Here is a 20256-nt window from a genome sequence, read left to right as displayed (position 1 = left end):
TCCCTGCTGCTTCCCCTTCATTCACAGCAGACTGACGAGGAGAGGAGTTTCAGCTTCAGACCAAACTAACAACTTCCTGTGAGTGAGTCCGGCTACAACACTGCTGCTTCAACCTGCCGACACTCCACACTGAAGGTGAGTTTGATTAAAGTCTGGGTTTCTTTTTTTTTTATTGGAGGAAGAGTAGACTTTACTGGACGCTGCTGCGACGCGGCGTCTCCACACGGCCGCCATCTTGGTTCAGTCCGCTCCCTCCCTCAGAGCCTCAACCCTCTGGAGCATGGTCTACTAAAAATAACCAGGACTCACTCAATTTTTCACCGATTTTCAAACGGTTTGCTTTGTTGTGAGCGTTAGAAATGCAGTTATGAGATTATGCTACTTAAAATTACTATTTATTATTCCAATCATTAACTTTTCAATGAAAGTAACATTATGCAAATAGTTAAAGTGTTAAAATGACTGGATCACCATTTACTGTAGCCAGAGTGAAAGCGAGTTGTACTTTGTCTAATTAAATATTAAATATTTAATAATAATGATAAGTTCATAAAACAAATTTTAGGTGTAACAAATACACAAAAAAGTAAGACATCAGGAAGGGGGCAGATACTTTTTCACGGGACTGACATAAAACATATCTCACTTAGAGATGCTCACATTATTTTTTTATTATTATTATTTTTGACACTTATGTAGCAAATATTCACACACCGAATAACGGTGATGCCATTTTCAGAGGTAATTGATTGGTCAGGAGGTGGAGCATTTATACCTGGCGATCTCAATCTGGAACATAACCGGTTTAGCTGTTCAGCATAAGTTATCATGAAGATGTAGGCCTGTCCAGGTAAGAGGTGACCCACCGTAGTGGAGGGAGGGGAGCCATGACTGACTCTATTTCCTGTCTTCTGTCTTTTCAGCTTCACTCACAGAATAAATGGATTCCAGATTAGAGAAGGATCTCTGCTGTGCGGTCTGTACCGAGGTCTTCAGAGATCCTGTCCTTCTGTCCTGTGGCCACAGCTTCTGTAGAGAATGTGTGAAGAGCTGGTGGAAGGAGAAACAAGATCGACCGTGTCCAGTTTGTAAGACAAGGTCTTCAAGACAACAACCACCTTGTAACCTGGTGTTGAAGAACCTGTGTGAGAGCTTCTTACTAGAGAGAGAGCAGAGATCTTCAGAGCCCCTCTGCAGTCTGCACTCTGAGAAACTCACACTCTACTGTCTGGACCATCGGCAGCTAGTGTGTCTCATCTGCAGAGATTCAGAAAAACACAAAAAACACAGATTCAGACCCATCGATGAAGCTGCTCCACAACTCAAGAAGATCCGTGAGGGAACTTTTGAGTTCATAAGGAGGAAGTTAAAGGGTTTTCAAGTGGAGTTTGATCAAACAGCAGAATACCTTCATGTCCAGGCCCGACACACAGCGAGGCAGATTAAGGAGCAGTTTAAGAAGCTTCACCAGTTTCTAGAAGAGGAAGAGGAGGCCAGGATGGCTGCACTGAGGGAGGAAGAGGAGCAGAAGAGTCAGAGGATGAAGGAGAAGATGGAGGCTCTGAGCAGAGAGGGAGAAGCTCTTTCACAGAAAGTCAGAGCCACAGAGGACGAGCTGAGAGCTGAAGACGTCTCATTCATGCTCAACTACAAGGCTGACGAGGAAAAAATCCAGCAGCTCGAACAGCAGATCAGCCTGCTGCGCAAGAATCTACAGCTGGAGCCAGGAGCTCTGATAGACCAGGCCAAACACCTGGGCAACCTGACCTTCAACATCTGGAACAAGATGAAGAACATGGTCTCCTACAGTCCTGTGATTCTGGACCCAAACACTGCTCATCCAAGACTCATCCTGTCTGAAGATCTGACCAGTGTGAGACGAGGAGACAAACAGCAGCTTCCTGACAATCCAGAGAGGTTTGGTTATTTCTGCTCTGTCCTGGGCTCTGAGGGTTTCAACTCGGGGACTCACAGCTGGGATGTCGAGGTTGGAGACAATACAGGGTGGGAACTGGGTGTGATAGCAGAGTCTGTGCAGAGGAAGGGATGGGACTTCAAGTCAGGAAAATGGACGATAAAGTTCAGTGAAGGTGAATACTCAGAACATTCACCATCAGGTCCAGACATTGTTCTCCCAGAGCAGAAGAAGCTCCAGAGGATCAGAGTGAATCTGGACTTCAACGGAGGAAAACTGTCGTTCTCTGATCCTGATACTAACACACACATACACACCTTCACACACACTTTCACTGAGAAGATGTTTCCATATATTGCCTGTCTTGAAGATGAAGTCCCAGTGAAGCTGTTACCAGTGAAGGTGTCAGTGACTGTGGAGCAGAGCAGTTAGAGATAAAGAGGATGATCATATTTATCATGTAGTTTATTTCTTAAAGAGAAAAGTCAGAGAATTAAACCTGTTAAACTGCACCTGTCCTCCTGCTGCCTCATTATTACCAACACTCTTTATTTCTCTTGACTTCACATTGGGTTTTATTTCCCCTTTCTTCTTCTTAACTGTTTATTGTCGACCTTTTCATCTGTAAAATGATTTCACTCTATTTCTCAACTTCATATTTGCTTTATTTTTCATAGATATTGAGTTGATTGTTGTCTCTATGTAAACTGATTGAGATCCAATAAAACGATCAGGAACAACATATTTAATCAGCTGAGTATCGATTATATTCAACAAACTTTATATTCTGATCTGCCTCAGGTGATAAAGTCTCAAACACATGAACAGATATGACTGTGTGGGTAAAAAATACAGCCATGGAAATCACTAATTTTTTGGTGAAATTGGCGCCTGAAGGGAGCCTTGAATTTAATAAAAACATTCACTCTACAAGAGCAACATGAGAAATAAGGTGTGCAGTGCTCTACGTTAGGACACTGGCTGTTTTTTAAGCTTGCATATTCTTAGGCATGCTGAATTATTACTTATAGAATGTACTACATCCTGTCTTCAGTTTTATCAACAATAATAGCAGCAGCAGCAACATTATCTGTACAAAAATCAACTTTTACTGGCAAAAAAAACCTTTTGGCCCTCGGTTTAGCACACTTGACATACTTGGGCCCTAGCCTAAATTTGGGGAACTCTGCTTTAAGAGCTTGCTTTTTTCATTCTGCAGCAGTGCATTTCATGAGAGAAGTTGTCAGTCTCATTATATAGCATAATGTGACCAAGTATCACTTTATTACATTCATACTGTCTTGTAATAATGCTTGGTTTTCTTCTCAAAATGCACCAGATTGATGCTTTTAAATATGAAATAGGCCTATTACAAATTTTCTTCCAGGGGAGCATGCCCCTGGACCCTCGTATCCTTCTCACCCGTTTCACCCCTGACTCATTTTCATGCCTGCTAATAATCCAGTGTAAGTATATTCCACTAACCTAATTGACTGTGTGAATAATTTAGAGTTAAATGACCTTGAAGTTCTAACTTTTAGTCATAACTACACTTCTTCTATAGGCTGCTTTCTTTATTGTAGCATATGTCCTCATAGACAAGTCTAAACAGATAGATAAAACTAAATAAAGAAGACACAGTCAAACAAAAACAGCCCGGTGTTTACATCAGTCCTGTCTTCCTGTAAAGTTTTACTCCTTTCTCCATTGTCTTTCTGTAGTAGATAGAAAGACAATGATAGAAAGATATGTTGTTGCTGTCATGTTGGAGATGTGCCAATAGGTGGCAGCATAGGCTCAGCTAAATGTAATATACAAGTAAGTCCTAGTAGTGCAATAGTGGTAGAATGAAGGTGACGCTGCCATGACCATGTAATGTTCCCACAAATGTTCAGTACAGCAAGATAAACCTGACTCTACCGTCAGCCCATCCTGAAATAACACAAAGATATTACACTGTTGTCTTGCTAACCCTTTTCCTCTTCTTTCCCCCTTTGCTCTATTTCTATTTTCTATTCATTTACTACACATTTCTTTCCTCTAACTTCAAGAAAGCAAAGCAGAAAGGACATGAGAAAATACAAAAAAAGGACACAGGAGATGAGGGATAATGATATAAGACAATGTCCTTCAATCAACAGCTGATCATCAATAGCCAATAATCAACAGGTGAGAGTCAACATTTCAGCTGTGATGTCAATGTAGTTTTACTCAGCACACTCTTTCTCCTCCATCTCTCTTTTATGTAACTGGTGAAAAAACAAAAGTATGAATCAAATTTCAAAATAAAGTTACGCCATGTTTTTATTTGTATCTTAGATCTTTGTTATGAATCACTCTGGGGGTGCCACATGAATGCATTAATAATTATGGTTACAGTATATGCAACACTTTATTCTTAAAGGGATCATATCACATCATCAATACTTCCTCTCCTGGAAGTGAGGACTTTATGCTAGATAGAGAAGAACAACTAGAACAACTAGAAGCTCCGCCCCCTCTGTACCATAGACATACTGTACGTATATACATTAAAAAAAAAGGGAAGGAGTTCCACCGCACACAAATGGGTCGTATAAACACTTATTTATTTAGTTAAAAAGTCAAGCAGCAACGCGTTTCACCCATGTGGGCTTCATCAGGCTTGCTGTGCAAGGCAATCTCCTCCTTCTCAATACATATATACATATGTATATATATCTTGTGTCTCATGATACCTCACATGACTTCCCCCTCACTCACAGAGTCACAGACTGAAGAAGAGACAACCAAACTGCTTGTGAGTCCAGCTACAACACTGCTGCTTCGACCTGCTGACGCTCCACACACTGAAGGTGAGTTTGACTAAATCCTGGACTCAGAGTCACAGTAAACTTCAGTCAAGTCAGTAGAGGACACCGGGACATTTCCCGCCGGCCTGGCTCGCTTGGCAATCGATCGCGTACAGTTGGGACCAACTGGCTCAGGTTAGAATTGCCTGTCAAATGCCTAGTGAGTTTATACTAGCTTATACATAGACATAAACTCAATAGATTACTTGTTGGATAGTCCCATTCTTTTGTTTTTGTAAACTGGATAACTCTTCAACCAGATGTCCTCATTCATCTTGGTCATCGTCATTTCTGGACAACAAATCGAATCGAAGACAACTGGACTTGTATTTGTCTAGGAAGACGTTTTTCCTCTTATTCAAGTGGCTTCATCAGTTCGCAACGCATCGGTCTGACTAGTTCTCACTAGTCTGACAAACAGTGGAGTAAGACCCATGTTTTTAACCTCTGTGGGGGTGTTCACAAAAGTACAGTAGGCTACTTGTGTTCAGTAGAGTTTCACTTGACAATTGTTAGAGTCATGTGAGGCCTCTAGTGGAGAGAATGTGAGGTTGAGTTTGAATTGAAAACCTTTATTGTCATTATACATCAGTACAACGAAATTATGTTGCTACTCCACTTGGTATACAATCAATAAATAGTAAAATAGTAAAAGCAATAAAACAATAAATGAAACCAACAACATCAATACAGAAAGTGCAAGAAATGCAAAGTGCAACAGTGAATGTTCATGAATGAGAGGGTGGCTGGGGGGGTTGTCATCTCTATTTGTTTAAGTGTGTTATGACATTTGGGAAAAAGCTGTTTGTAAATCTGGTGGTTCTGGATTTGGTGGACCTATAACGCCTGCCAGAGGGCAACAGTTCAAACAGATGATGACCTGGGTGTGAATTGTCCTTGATGATGGTTTCTGCTCTGGAGAGAAGAAAGGAGTTGTTTACACTCCTGGGTGTAGATTAAAGAGCAGCATTGTAAATGGGGGATAGGTGGTGTCGTAGATCCCCTCCCCTATTAAGGGATGACTTTTCCACTTTTACATAGATGGCTTTTTCCTTCTCCTTTCAAACCATCTGTCCTCCCTGCAGTGACATGCAGTCAGGGGCGGCAGGTGAGGCAGTGCCTCACCTAGGCTGTCAGGAATAATTACATTATTTAGTTAATCTAAGGTTTCATTTTTGTTATTTCAGATACCTTTACCAAAGGGTTAAATGTGTCAGCATTTGGTGATTTTCATAGTCTAATAAACGCGACTCAACTGAGATTACCTCCGGCCAGGCAGCGGCTGTAGAAGCCACTCGCCGTCTCGTTGTTTTCAGAGCAGAGGCACAGAGCTGCTCTGCCTCTTCTGCCAATATGGTGTGTATGTGGCTGTTTGCACATGCGCAGTTTGTTCCCCCCATAGACTTTAGAGGTAAATTCATGCAAAATCACTGTTGCACATTCCCGTCGGGGGCAGTTTTTCAGCAAGCAGTCTCTGTATTTGCCTCTAAAACAACTCTGTGTGGTAACCTTGTATTATTATCTCATAGCGTGGTGAATGTGCAGCTCACAACTTGTCCACCAGAGCGTTGTGGAGTTGTTGGATTGTGTATTTGATGAGTTTGATGAGGGAAACCAAGAAATTTAATGAGCCTCCATAGCGTAGCTCTGAGCAGCTCACGGCTCTGTTCCGCCTTCCTAAAAATAGCTTGCACCCACGATTAAAGGTAACAAACCTACTGCTATGACTATAGGGATAATGGCAATGGGCGAAATATTTTAGCCTCAGTGCAAATTGACAAAACAAACATATTGTGATAGATTGCCTGACATAAATGGACAACAGCAAAGCATCAAAGGAGGTATCATGCTTTTATAGCTTGTGCTTTTACATTAGGCTACTTAAATAAAACTGTTGTAGCGCAGCCTGGCCTACAATAAACTTTTAAAGGGACAACGAGGAGTTTTGGAAAAGCGAAGTGTTTTCACACTACATTTATGAGCCTCCGCACACCGTGAAATTCTTTGACCGGCGCAAGACAGACTCATGTTTTCATTCATCAAGAATTAAAGTCAGAGGTTGGAAGACGATCACATACCATCGTAGTTCCCACCATAAACGGTGATTCGGCGGCGTTATTCCCATGACTCGCCACGAAACCGAAAGTAAAGAAACGCTGGTCGACTCGCCCAGCTAATAATAACAAAATAACGATAGAGACAAAACCATAGATTTATCGAAAAAGGGCCCATTAACAAGTGTGGGTAGCGTAGATTCATCCACATTAATGAGAGACTTTTTTTTATAACCAAACAGAAACTCCTCGTTGTCCCTTTAAAACAAAAAACACAACAGAAAAACTCCCTTGTTTCTTATTGCTGGTTACATGTTATTCATTTCATTTCATTTCTTTATTGAATTGGGACAGTGCACATTCATCAACACTGACGCATTAAGCATCAGTAAATGTGCCGGACTTAGCACAACTGCTAAATTTCAGCCGTAGTCCCAAGGCAGGTTTCTAAAAAACATAAACACAGAAGACTTTCCGAGGAAAACCAGCATGTTGACTTTTTCGGGCTTCAGACAACTGCGGTGCAGAGTTACAACCTGACCTGCTCGACTGAAGATGTGCTCGGAAGGTATAGCTACTAGTTGCTGGATGCGCATATGTTTCCATGCCATGTTTGCAAGTAACGGGAACCTGCTTTCATTCACCTGCCACCATCTAAGGGGCCGCTCATCGCCCGCAATTACATCTTGCACGTAAATGGCCATTTCAGCATGTGAGCGTTGCTCTAGCGTTGAGATGACTGCGAGGGCGACTCTGCTAAGGAGAGAACCCAGAGTTGGTTTCTTCTTAGCTGGTTGACTGGTTGTTCCCCTCTCTTCCTCCTCATCTCCCACCCTGATAGGGATCGACGTATGGCTGTAATTGAAAGTGGAACCTTTGCTTTATTATTTTGCACTCTAACATGAGGCGCCCAAACTAACTCACTCTTGGTGCGTGAATCTGGTGGTTGTGGCTTGGGATGACTGACTCCACTTCCTGTCTGCTGTGTTTTCAGCTTCACTCACCGACTAAATGGCTTCCAGATTAGAGGAGGATCTCTGCTGTCCGGTCTGTAAGGAGGTCTTCAGAGATCCTGTTGTTCTGTCCTGCAGCCACAGCTTCTGTAAAGACTGCCTGCAGAGCTGGTGGAGAGAGAAACAAGATCGACTGTGTCCACTTTGTAAGACGGGATCTTCAAGACAACAACCACCTTGTAACCTGGTGTTGAAGAACCTGTGTGAGAGCTTCTTACTAGAGAGAGAGCAGAGATCTTCAGAGCCTTTCTGCAGTCTGCACTCTGAGAAACTCAAACTCTTCTGTCTGGACCATCAGCAGCCAGTGTGTCTCATCTGCAGAGATTCACAAACACACAACAACCATAGAATCAGACCCATCGATGAAGCTGCTGCACAACTCAAGAAAGAACTTGAGGAAACTTTGAAGCCCTTGAAGAAGAAGTTAAAGGGTTTTGAAGAAGTTCAAGTGAAGTTTGATCAAACAGCAGAACACATTAAGGTCCAGGCCCGACACACAGAGAGGCAGATTAAGGAGCAGTTTGAGAAGCTTCACCAGTTTCTAGAAGAGGAAGAGGAGGCCAGGATGGCTGCACTGAGGGAGGAAGAGGAGCAGAAGAGTCAGAGGATGAAGGAGAAGATGGAGGCTCTGAGCAGAGAGATAGCAGCTCTTTCACAGAAAGTCACAGCCACAGAGGACGAGCTGAGAGCTGAAGATGTCTCATTCCTGCTCAACTACAAGGCTGCAGTGGAAAGAGTCCAGCAGCGCCCCCTGCTGGAGGATCCACGGCTGGACCGTGGAGCTCTGATAGACCAGGCCAAACACCTGGGCAACCTGACCTTCAACATCTGGAACAAGATGAAGGACATGGTCTCCTACAGTCCTGTGGTTCTGGACCCAAACACTGCTCATCCAAGACTCATCCTGTCTGAAGATCTGACCAGTGTGAGACTAGGAGATGAACAGCAGCTTCCTGACAATCCAGAGAGATGTAATATGTTCCCCTCTATCCTGGGCTCTGAGGGTTTTAACTCAGGGACTCACAGCTGGGATGTCCAGGTTGGAGACATTACAGTCTGGTTACTGGGTGTGTTAACAGAGTCTGTGCTGAGGAAGGGGAAGAAGATAGGGTCTGGATCATGGAAAATATTGTTCTATGAAGGTAGATACTTCAGAGCATGTTCACCACCAGCTTTAGACATTTATCTCCCCAAGCAGAAGAAGTTCCAGAGGATCAGAGTGAATCTGGACTTGAACAGAGGAAAACTGTCGTTCTCTGATCCTGATACTAACACACACATACACACCTTCACACACACTTTCACTGAGAAGATGTTTCCATACATTAACACAGGTGATAAAGTCCCAGTGAAGCTGTTACCAGTGAAGGTCTCAGTGTCACACTGTCAGCCCTCCCCCCTCTTCCTCTCCCCCTCTCCTCTTCCTTTTCCTCTCCCCCTCTCCTCCTCTTCCTCCTCCTCCTCCTCCTTCAGAGTCGGGCAGACCGAGGAGGAAGCGATGGAGTAGGAGGAGGGACTCTTCCCTCAGAGCGACCTCCTCCTACCAGGCCTTCAGGAGCTCCATGGAGCAGGCCATCAACCACCACGGGCGCCGCCGTCACATCACCCATCGATATGATTATTACTATTGATGATGGCTGATAAAAAGTTCAGAGTTCTGATTCTTTGTCAGACCTCAAACGTCTCACTTAATCACAACTGTTGGAATGTCGAGTTTTACAGTGAAACTGAAGGAAGCTGTGATTCGTTATGTTGAACTCCTTATAATCATTTTAATACATTTATGTTGAATAACTTCATTTAATGCTTCATATAACTCTTCTATAATCATCTTAATACATTTATGTCGAATAACTTCATTTAATGCTTCATGTAGGCTAACTCTTATATAATCATATTAATACATTTACTTTGAGTGACTTCATGTAATTTTTCATATAATTCTTCTATATTATCATTAATGAACCTTTGCACAAATTCATGCAGGACACGGAAGTTACAAGCCCCAGCTGACAGCCCATTATGGCGCTTTTCCACTACACTTTCACGGCACGGCACGGCTCGCCTCGGCTCGGTAAAGGTGCTTTTCCACTACAGCTGAGTTCTTCTAGTTCCTCCTCGGCGGGGGCGGGGTCGGCACAAATTTCTGGGTTTGATTCTCATGTCGGACGTAGCGCTCGCGATTCTTCCAGCGAGGACGCTCTGTCCAATCAGTGGAAGGCAGTCGGCTGACGTCACATTTTAGTATCGCTTCGGCTCGCTTGGCCGAGGAGGTACTAAAAATGGTACCTGGTACCAGGTACTAGGGCTAGTGGAAAAGCAAAAAAAGCGGGCCGTTCCGTGCTGCGCTAGTGGGAAAGCGCCATTAGTCTCTATCCAATCACACTCATTCACCCACAATAGGCGTCCTATTTCAATCTCGGCTGTCACACTGATCTCCCCTTCTACACCGCTGCACACAAAGCTGCCGCTGTCAAAGCTTGCCTCCGCCATCCCAGCCTCCACTTTCTCAGTGTCTCAGGCCCTGTTTACACGACAACGCTCACGGATGAAAACGGCAAAAATATTTTAGCGGATGTGCCTTCCGTTTAGACGGCGACGGCGTTTTGGGGGCTTGAAAACGCAAAAAGGTGAAACCACCCTCCAGAGTGGAAATCTTAAAAACGCTCCGCCGTTGCGTCCCCGTGTAAAGGGTGAAAACGCAAAAGTCTGCCGGCGTACAGAACCACCCCACACCTTTCCGAAGAAAAAAAAAATGTGTTGGCCTATTTCTTTTACTCTGTGGGACGGGAGACTTCCCATAACGGAGTGGGGGAGAAAGCAAGTGGGACAGGTCTGCCCAGTCCCTGAGACAGACGCAGAGTGTAAACAACGTCAGCCAGTTCAGCACCATGGATAGTCTGGGGGGGGGGTTAAGGTTAATGTTGTGTATAATGTGGCACACTGCCACCTCGCTGCCTGGCGTGCGTACAACATTGATCCACAGACTTTTGCGTCACAGTATGCACGCGGATTTCCTCCCCAAAAACGCTTGTCTAAACGCAGAATGAAAAGTGAGAACGCAACGCCACTTTTGTGTTTTCTGTTCAGATTGTTTCCGCATAAACGTAGCCTCAGAGTAGGGCTGGACGATTAATCGAATTTTGATCGTGATTACGATTTTGGCTTCTCACGATCATAAAAACACTGTAATCGAAGAAAAACGATTATTTTTTTGTCTATTGGTGTTTTATTCTGAAAAACACACATGTGCGCTTCCGCCCCCGCGCCTGCACTGCACTCCTCTCTCAGTTAATGCTGTGGACGAGTCCACTCGTGTGTTGACGGCGGCGTTTAAAAATCAGCGCCAGTGAAGAGAGAGCAGCGGCCACCGCTCAGGACGAATGAACGGGAAATAATAATTTAAAACACTCGCTCGTCTCCTCAAAGCGGTCGCACAACAACAACCCTCCTCCTCCTCCTCCTCCTCCTCCTCTTCCCCCGGCCCGTAGGCTACATGTGCATATGTTTACAAAGCAATCTGTAGAGCGGCGGATAACGTTATACGATGTGACGACGTGTATTTGTGTAGTTTAATCATCGTCATAAACAAGAGATCACTTATGGGGCGCGTCAAAAAAAAAAAAAAAAGTTATGGGGTGCGTTTGTGACGAGAGCTGGGACAGCGCAGCGGGGCGGAGGCTCTGATCTTCCCAGGTTGGATTTCATCCCAGAGAGCGACACACACGGAAGCAGAGAGCCTCCATTCTCCCTCTTAATAAGTTAAACCATGACAATTACTCTAAATCTGTTTATTCAAGGTAAAAATGTAGAAAAGTTAAGCTAAACACCCTGTATAGTTTCTGCTGCTGGATCATAAAACTTAAAAAAAAAAGTTTTAAATACATTTTGAATAAATATTTAAAATTATAAACTTAAAAACCTTAAACACACATTGGCACTGTTTATTTAAGGTAATAATGTGGCATTGTCAAGCTATAAATCCTGATCCCCCCCTCCCCATAATCGTGTAAATAATCGTGATTTCAATATTGACCAAAATAATCGTGATTATGATTTTTGCCATAATCGTCCAGCCCTACCTCAGAGTCTAGAATCGCTCCATATCTTCTCAGTGCTTTCATTCCACTCCGGAGGGTTATTTATTGCGCTCTTTGGAGCAACATAGCATACGCTTGTCAATCCAGGGAGCTTCCGGAGTGGAGCCTTCAGCGCCTAACTGTATTCCATTTGTTGCAATAAATGGTTTTAATCAATGACGAGAGTGTTCCTTAATGAAATACATTTGTGTTGAATGACCTCATGTAATTTTTCTTATAATTCTTCTATAATCATATTAATACATCTACGCTGAATGACTTCATGTAATTCTTTTGTGAAAATGCTGTAATGTTTAAATTGTCTCTGTTTGATTTAATGTGAACCCCAGGAAGAATAGTCTCCATTTCAATGAAGACTAATTGGGATCCAAAAGAAACAATAAACTGTGGCATTACAACATGTTACAAACTGTGTCTCCTTGATTTTATAACTTTGTAGACAACTTTTTTTGTTTTGTTTTTTTACTCGCCTATGTGTTAATGTTTATCTGTAAAGGATCCTCGATGATGCTATTAACGTGAGTGATATATAAATAACCTTAAATTATTGAAAATACCACACTTGCTCATTCACCAACAATGCAGAGATGTCAGTTCTTGGGCGCTTTTGCAATCAATCAATCAATCAATCAATCAATATCTTTTGTCCCCAAGGGGGCGATTAATGTTGCGGTACCTAGAGCACTGGAAAAGAGAGTAACGACACGCATTGGTTCAATGGAAGCGCCTCCTGATGGAGGAATATGGATACTGCAAAAGCGCCGAAGAAATGACATCTCTGCATTGTTGGTGCATAAGCAAGTGTGGTATTTTCAATAATTTAAGGACATTAACATAAATACAAAAAAAAACTGTTGTCTACATTAATGTTTCAATCTACATTTTGTAATAAACAAATTATAAGTATAATTTGATATGACACCTAAGACACCTAAAAACAAAAGCACGGCCGTTTTCATCAATTTACAAGCAAGTGGGCAACACACATACTACATTGGAGTGAATGGGTTTTCTGGGCGCTTTTGCAACACCCATATCCTGCCACTAGGGGGCGCAAAACCCTTACCACGGGAGTTAATGGTGGTGTCGTTACTCTCTTTTACAGTGCTCTTGCAGTACCCATCTTCCACCATCAGGAGGCGCTTCCATTGGACCAATGCGTGTCGTTACTCTCTTTAAGCTCCGCCCCCATACCATGGATTAACCCGGGAAACAAAACATCCCAGCTGCTTCCCCTTCATTCACAGCAGACTGACGAGGAGACGAGACCAAACTAACAACTTCCTGTGAGTGAGTCCGGCTACAACACTGCTGCTTCAACCTGCCGACACTCCACACTGAAGGTGAGTTTGATTAAAGTCTGGGGTTTGGTTTTCCATAGTAGAAGACTAGATGACTTTACTGGACGCTGCTGCGACGCCGCCATCTTGGTTCAGTCCGCTCCCTCCCTCAGAGCCTCAACCCTCTGGACTGGAGCATGGTCTACTAAAAATAACCAGGACTCACTCAGTTTTTGACCGATTTTCAAACGGTTTGCTTTGTTGTGAACGTTAGAAATGCAGTTATGAGATTATGCTACTTAAAATTACTATTTATTATTTCAATCATTCACTTTTAATGAAAGTAACATTATGCAAAGAGTTAAAGTGTTACAATGACTGGATCACCATCTACTGTAGTGAAAGCAAGTTGTACTTTGTCTAATTATGATTATAATTAAATGTTAAATATTTAATAATAAGATCATAAAACGAATTTTAAATGTGACAAATACACAAAAAAGTAAGACATCAGGAAGGGGGCAGATACTTTTTCACGGGACTGACATAAAATGTATCTCACTTAGAGATGCTCACATTATTTTATTATTATTATTATTACATTTGACACTTCATGTAGCAAATATTCACACACCGAATAACGGTGATGCCATTTTCAGAGGTAATTGATTGGTCAGGAGGTGGAGCATTTACACCTGGCGATCTCAATCTGGAACATAACCGGTTTAGCTGTTCAGCATAAGTTATCATGAAGATGCAGGCCTGTCCAGGTAAGAGGTGACCCACCGTAGTGGAGGGAGGGGAGCCATGACTGACTCTATTTCCTGTCTTCTGTCTTTTCAGCTTCACTCACAGAATAAATGGCTTCCAGATTAGAGGAGGATCTCTGCTGTCCAGTTTGTAAGGAGGTCTTCAGAAATCCTGTCCTTCTGTCCTGTGGCCACAGCTTCTGTAGAGAATGTGTGAAGAGATGGTGGGAGGAGAAACAAGACCAACTGTGTCCAGTCTGTAAGACAAGGTCTTCAAGACAACAACCACCTTGTAACCTGGTGTTGAAGAACCTGTGTGAGAGCTTCTTACTAGAGAGAGAGCAGCCTCTCTGCAGTCTGCACTCTGAGAAACTAAAACTCTTCTGTCTGGACCATCAGCAGCCAGTGTGTCTCATCTGCAGAGATACAGAAACACACAAAAACCACAGATTCAGACCCATCAGTGAAGCTGCTTCTTATCCCAAGAGACACCGTGAGGAAACTTTTAAGCTTCTAAGGATGTTCTTACAGGCTTTTAAAATGGATTGTAATCAAACAGCAGAACACAATAAGGTCCAGGCCCGACACACAGCGAGGCAGATTAGGGAGCAGTTTAACAAGCTTCACCAGTTTCTAGAAGAGGAAGAGGGGGCCAGGATGGCTGCACTGTGGGAGGAAGAGAAGCAGAAGAGTCAGAGGATGAAGGAGAAGGTGGAGGCTCTGAGCAGAGAGGGAGAAGCTCTTTCACAGAAAGTCACAGCCACAGAGGACGAGCTGAGAGCTGAAGACGCCTCATTCATGCTCAACTTCAAGGCTGACGAGGAAAAAATCCAGCAGCTCGAACAGCAGATCAGCCTGCTGCGCAAGAATCTACAGCTGGAGCCAGGAGCTCTGATAGACCAGGCCAAACACCTGGGCAACCTGACCTTCAACATCTGGAACAAGATGAAGGACATGGTCTCCTACAGTCCTGTGGTTCTGGACCCAAACACTGCTGATGCATATCTCATCCTGTCTGAAGATCGGGCCAGTGTGATAGTAGGACGACACAAAGAGAGGCTTCCTGACAACCCAGAGAGGATGGATTCTTATGGCTTTATCCTGGGCTCTGAGGGTTTTAACTCAGGGACTCACAGCTGGGATGTGGAGGTTGGAGACAATACATGGTGGTCACTGGGCGTGCTACCAGAGTCTGTGGAGAGGAAGGGAGACGACATACTGACTGAATCATGGAGAATATGTTTCAGTGCAGGTACATACTCAGCACGTTCACCATCAGCTCCAAACATTAATCTCCCAGTGAAGAAGAAGTTCCAGAGGATCAGAGTGAATCTGGACTTCAACGGAGGAAAACTGTCGTTCTCTGATCGTGATACTAACACACACATACACACCTTCACACACACTTTCACTGAGACGGTGTTTCCATGTATTGGCAATTATAATGACCTGCCAGTGAAGCTGTTTCCAGCGAAGGTGTCGGTGACAGTGGATCAGAGCAGTTAGGAGATAAAGAGGACGATCATTTTTACAATGTTGATTTCTTAAAGGGACAAGCCAGAGAATTGAACCTGTTCAACTGCACCTGTCCTCCTGCTGCCTCATCATTACAGTCCCCGTTTATTTCTCTGGCTTCTAAATTGTTTATTGTTTCCAGGGCCGGTTCTAGGCGGCATATATGAGGGGGCAGTCAGAAATGTGAAGGGGGCATCATGCTCCAGCACTTTTTTTCCCTCTGTGCTTATATTAACTTCATTGAATTGGGTTGTTGGCTATGTGTCCAACCCCAACCTGGAGAAGTAGATTGCACTTTGTCAGGCCTCTACCTTCAGACCTGTCCAACTAGGGGCCGGGGGGCCAACCAGGGTCTTAGAGCCCAAATTTTTTACTGTCGTAATGCAAAGAGCCACATTTATATGGGGGGTTAGGGGTGCATATACCTGAAGATGCATTGCAACTCTACTATGGTCAAGATTTACAAAACTGAAAGGTAGTCTTATGAATACTAAAAAACATTTTAGAAAAGAACAGTGTCCCTTTTTCGGCGGACTTTTGTGCTACTGCAGATCATTTTGTCAACTTGTAATATACACATTTTTTGAGTATATTAAAATGTGCTTTCTCAACTTCTAAAATTTGGATTTGAGGGGGCAAGACATTTATTTGAGGAGACGCTGCCCCCTCTTGCCCCTGCGTAGAGCCGGCCCTGATTGTTTCCCTTTTTCTTCTTCTGTGTTGTGAATGTTTGCTGTCGACCCTTTTACCTGTAAAACTACTTCAGTCATTTTCTCATGTTCATATTTGATTAGCTTTTATCGTTGCCACTGTTTATGGAACGGTGTAAAATAAATCGATGAGAAGAAATAAAAATAAACAACACTGCCTAATCCATCAGTTGATAATTGATTATATTCAGCAAACTTTGTCTGGTTTACATGATCAAGTTTCAATTCGAGGCATAGTGACTGTCAGCTGTCACACATGTAAAGAACAGAATCCATACAACACTACAGAAACAATAACAACAAATAGATAAAACGAAAACCAATACATACAATGCAGACGCAGTACAGTGTAGATAGTATGTAAATGAACCAATGCAGGCCGGTGGAGAGTGCGAGACACTAAGGCCAAACTATAAAGTACAACAGAAAATGACAGTTTTAAAATGTATGGAGAGGAGGGGAGAGGAGTGGAGTGGAGAGGAGAGGAGAGGAGAGGAGAGGAGGGCTCTGTGTAACCAGATGTGTCCCCGAGCAGTCTAGGCCTATAGCAGCGTATCTATAAAATGGTTCAGAGCTACCTGAACCTAGAGCGCTATAAAAGAGAGTAAGGACACCACCATTAACTCCCGTGGTAAGGGTTTAAGGGTTTAAGGGTTTTGCGCCCCCTAGTGGCAGGATATGGGTATTGCAAAAGCGCCCAGAAAACCCATTCACTCCAATGTATGTGTGTTGCCCACTTGCTTGTAAACTGATGAAAACGGCCGTGTTTTTGTTTTTAGGTGTCTCGGTCATATCAGATTATACTTAGAATTAGTTTATTACAAAATGCAGATTGAAACATTAATGTAGACAACTGTCTTTTTTTTTTTTTTTTTACTGGCCTATGTGTTAATGTTTATCTGTAAAGGATCCTCAATGATGCTATTAACGTGGGTGATCTATAAATGTCCTTAAATTGTTGAAAACACCACACTGCTCATTCACCAACAATGCAGAGATGTCAGTTCTTGGGCGCTTTTGCAAAACCCATATTCCTCCACCAGGCGGTCACATGTTTTATGTGGGATCTGAAGGAACATATTAATTTTCATATTTGATTTGATGTTTTACCCCTATTTTGCAGTTACTGTATTCTTGCTTCATATTACTTGCCAAAAATGTGGCGCCATACCAAGGAAAAAGGCAGTAACTGCAGATTCTTCAAAAACTATTCTGTCACAACTTGTGCTCTAGGTGTGTTAGATACACAGTATTTGGACTAATTGGAACCATTTGTTTCCCTGAACATGGATATACCAAACCCAAAGTAATCTGACCATTTTAGGCCAATATTTTCCACCCCGAAGCTGTTCTGGTGCTGAAATTGCTGCTTAAAGTGTCTTACACTGCTAAGCTGTATCAAGGCCAAAATGGGGACAATTTATTTTGAATAGGACCACATTATTATGTGTGAATATTAGATTCATGTGTATCTGGGTGTGTTTCTGTATCTGTAATGTATCTACTATACCTACAACAAATCACATTAATGTTGAAGTACTGCAAAACAACTTAACTTTAAAGCAATATATAGGTAAGTTAGGCTAACTCCAATTCAACAGAAGCAAAACTAAATAATTTTGCCTTAGTTTTTCTAAGGCTTTTCCACTCTTGTGATAACTAAGATGAACAAGTTGATGATTTTATGTGGTGCAGTATCTGTTTCAGTAGGCTGAGAAGTGCCAACAGAATTTTGTTGTACAGTTGTACAATGACAATAACGTCATCTTAGTCTAATATACACAAAGTACTGAATAAAATGAATAAATGGGACACATTTAAAATGAGTAAACATTGAATAACTTTTACAAGGAATTACAAGGAATACAACTATCAACATATTTATTGTTAAATAAATTATTTTATTATGCCTCGAGGCAACCATTTACATAGTGTATTAAATCATTTATTTTATTATTATGTGGGTAGGAAGTGAATTCCACACAGAGGGGCAACTAAGAAAGTAACCTCCCTGGGACCGGTGCTCTATCTTGAAGGTTTGCTGGAGGGTGGCATTTACAAACCTGAGGGATTAGAAGGGTACATGGTTGTAGAAAGGTGTGTGTGTGTGTGTGTGTGTGTGTAAATGATAGTAAATTGTTTTGAGCTGCCATCTCAGCCTTCCTGTGTCTTGTCTGCTGATTCCCCCTTTTTTCTCACTCAAGTGCCTGTAAAGGTCAGTGTATTACTGCCATCTAGAGGTCAGTTTTCTTGTCAAGGGAGCGGGGTATAAAAAGGAGGAGGCCACTGTCACCCGTAAGCTCTTCCTGTGGGTGTGTGCGCTCACCTGTGCACATCTCCATCATCCTCCCTTTGTTCTTCCCTGGCTGGCGCAGCGTTTGTGCTGCTGGCTTTGTTTGGACCATGTTCGTGGCTCTTTGAGTGAGTTTTCTTTGTAGAATTATTTGTAATCTTTGTGTTGGTGCGGGTTCCCTCATAGTTTGGTCTTGTTTTGTTGTTATTAGGAGACAGACATTAGAGACGGCACCTTCCATCCTGTATTAGCTCCCTTGGTTTGTGGAACAAGGTGTGTATCTGAATTTTGGGCTATTACTTTATTTTTGATGTCTTGTTTTATTTTTTGTTTTGGGGTGATGCTGTTCACATTATATTTTAATTCCTTAAAGCAGAAGTAAGCGATATTTTCTTCTTAAATAGTTGTATCTTCCGACAGCAATCACTTACATAGAGTGTTTGGTCTGAAACACGGGTCTGTCAGTCACTCTGCTCTGCTCTGAGCCCAGGAGAAAACGTTCCTTGTATCCTACAACCTTTATCCAATGAGGAGAGAGAACGGCATAAAGGGGCAGTCCTCTCTGTGTGTGCAGCCAAGGAATGCGCCTGAATGTGGTGACATAGGGACAAGGACCAATAGATCCATGACGAGGGCGGGGGCTGCTAACTTCATCGGCTGACAAGACGTAACTCGTGTTTTTCCGACCTGTGAAGTCGTACCAGTTCGATCTGGTACGAGTTCACGGGTCAGAAGTTACGAGTGGCCGTTATAGTGACTTTCACAGGTAAAACAGGTCGGAGAAACACGAGTGGGTTGCCTGGAACGCTACAAAGTCGTAAGTCGTGACTTGAAGCTGTAATTTACGGTTTCAAAAGCCTGCCTGGAACGCAGCATTAGCCAAAACGACCGGATCGCTTACTTCTGCTTTAAATAAGGTTTTAGTAATATTGTAATGGGTTAATAAAATGTAGTTTTGTTTGTTTGCTTTTTTTTATAGTGATAAGTTGGGTGCTTTTTGAATCTGTGTTGGGGAAATTCTATGTGAAGTGTAATGTGTTTAACTTTTTCTTCTTGTGTTTTTTTTTTTGTATAGTCCCACATAGTTTTCACGGTGCTACACCAAGGCAATAAACTTATGCACCCGTATGGAACTCTCCGCCTCCTTTCTTTGGGAACCAAAGACCGCTACAGTGTGTGTAGAGAAAGACACAGAACTAGAGACCAAATTATGTGGATTTATTCACAAAGAATGAAGAACAAACAAATAAACAAATAAACAGAGGACCTGACTACCTCTAACTGAGGGAAAGAAAAGAACACAAGGACAAAGTGACTGGTCTAACAAAATGGCTGCTGAAAAACTATCAGAGGTGTATAAAGTAGGCTACTTGAAAAAAAAAAAACTAAGTAAAAGTAGAAATACCATAACTGAAAATGACTTTGGTAAAAGTAAAAGTCACCCATAAGAAAATTACTTCGTCGTAAAGTAGCTCACATTAAATGTACTTAAGTATCAAAAGTATCTCGTGAAAAAATATACTCAAGTATCAAACGTACAAGTACAAGTACAAAGTATTTAGCATAAAAAGAAGCAAAACAACCACTTGTTCTTTTTATTTCACTTTCAGGTGAATAGATGTGGAATGATAAAACCAACCGGCGGTTTTTAGAGCACATGCGCATATTTTTTACTTTTTTTAGAAACTTTATTTACACAAAGAGGTGCGGCGGTTAGCCGGCCGAGAACCCGCCCGCTGAACTCGAAGCAACCAATTAACAGCCGGTAAACTCTCTGTGAATCTGTCACTCAACGT

At 42.6% G+C, this 20256-nt stretch overlaps 2 protein-coding genes across 2 annotated transcripts; both read left to right on the top strand.

Annotated features, from left to right (window-relative positions):
- Window positions 1-828: 828 nt before the first annotated feature.
- LOC311005892 (nuclear factor 7, ovary-like) lies at window positions 829-2347 on the top strand (the record flags this gene model as incomplete). The annotated part of the gene is made up of 2 exons (XM_083998500.1): window positions 829-836; window positions 1291-2347. 2 exons carry the CDS (start codon window positions 829-831, stop codon window positions 2345-2347), a joined length of 1065 nt encoding a protein of 354 aa, XP_083854626.1.
- Window positions 2348-7811: 5464 nt separating this feature from the next.
- LOC311005891 (nuclear factor 7, brain-like) lies at window positions 7812-10935 on the top strand (the record flags this gene model as incomplete). Its single annotated transcript, XM_083998499.1, has 2 exons — window positions 7812-9198; window positions 10904-10935. 2 exons carry the CDS (start codon window positions 7812-7814, stop codon window positions 10933-10935), a joined length of 1419 nt encoding a protein of 472 aa, XP_083854625.1.
- Between the last annotated feature and the right edge of the window lie 9321 nt (window positions 10936-20256).

This window comes from Trachurus trachurus (assembly GCF_905171665.1).
Source record: "Trachurus trachurus genome assembly, chromosome: 22".
Classification (NCBI taxonomy): Eukaryota; Metazoa; Chordata; class Actinopteri; order Carangiformes; family Carangidae; genus Trachurus; species Trachurus trachurus.
The sequence above is the reverse complement of the archived record's forward strand: the minus strand, read 5'-3'. Positions and strand labels throughout refer to the sequence as shown.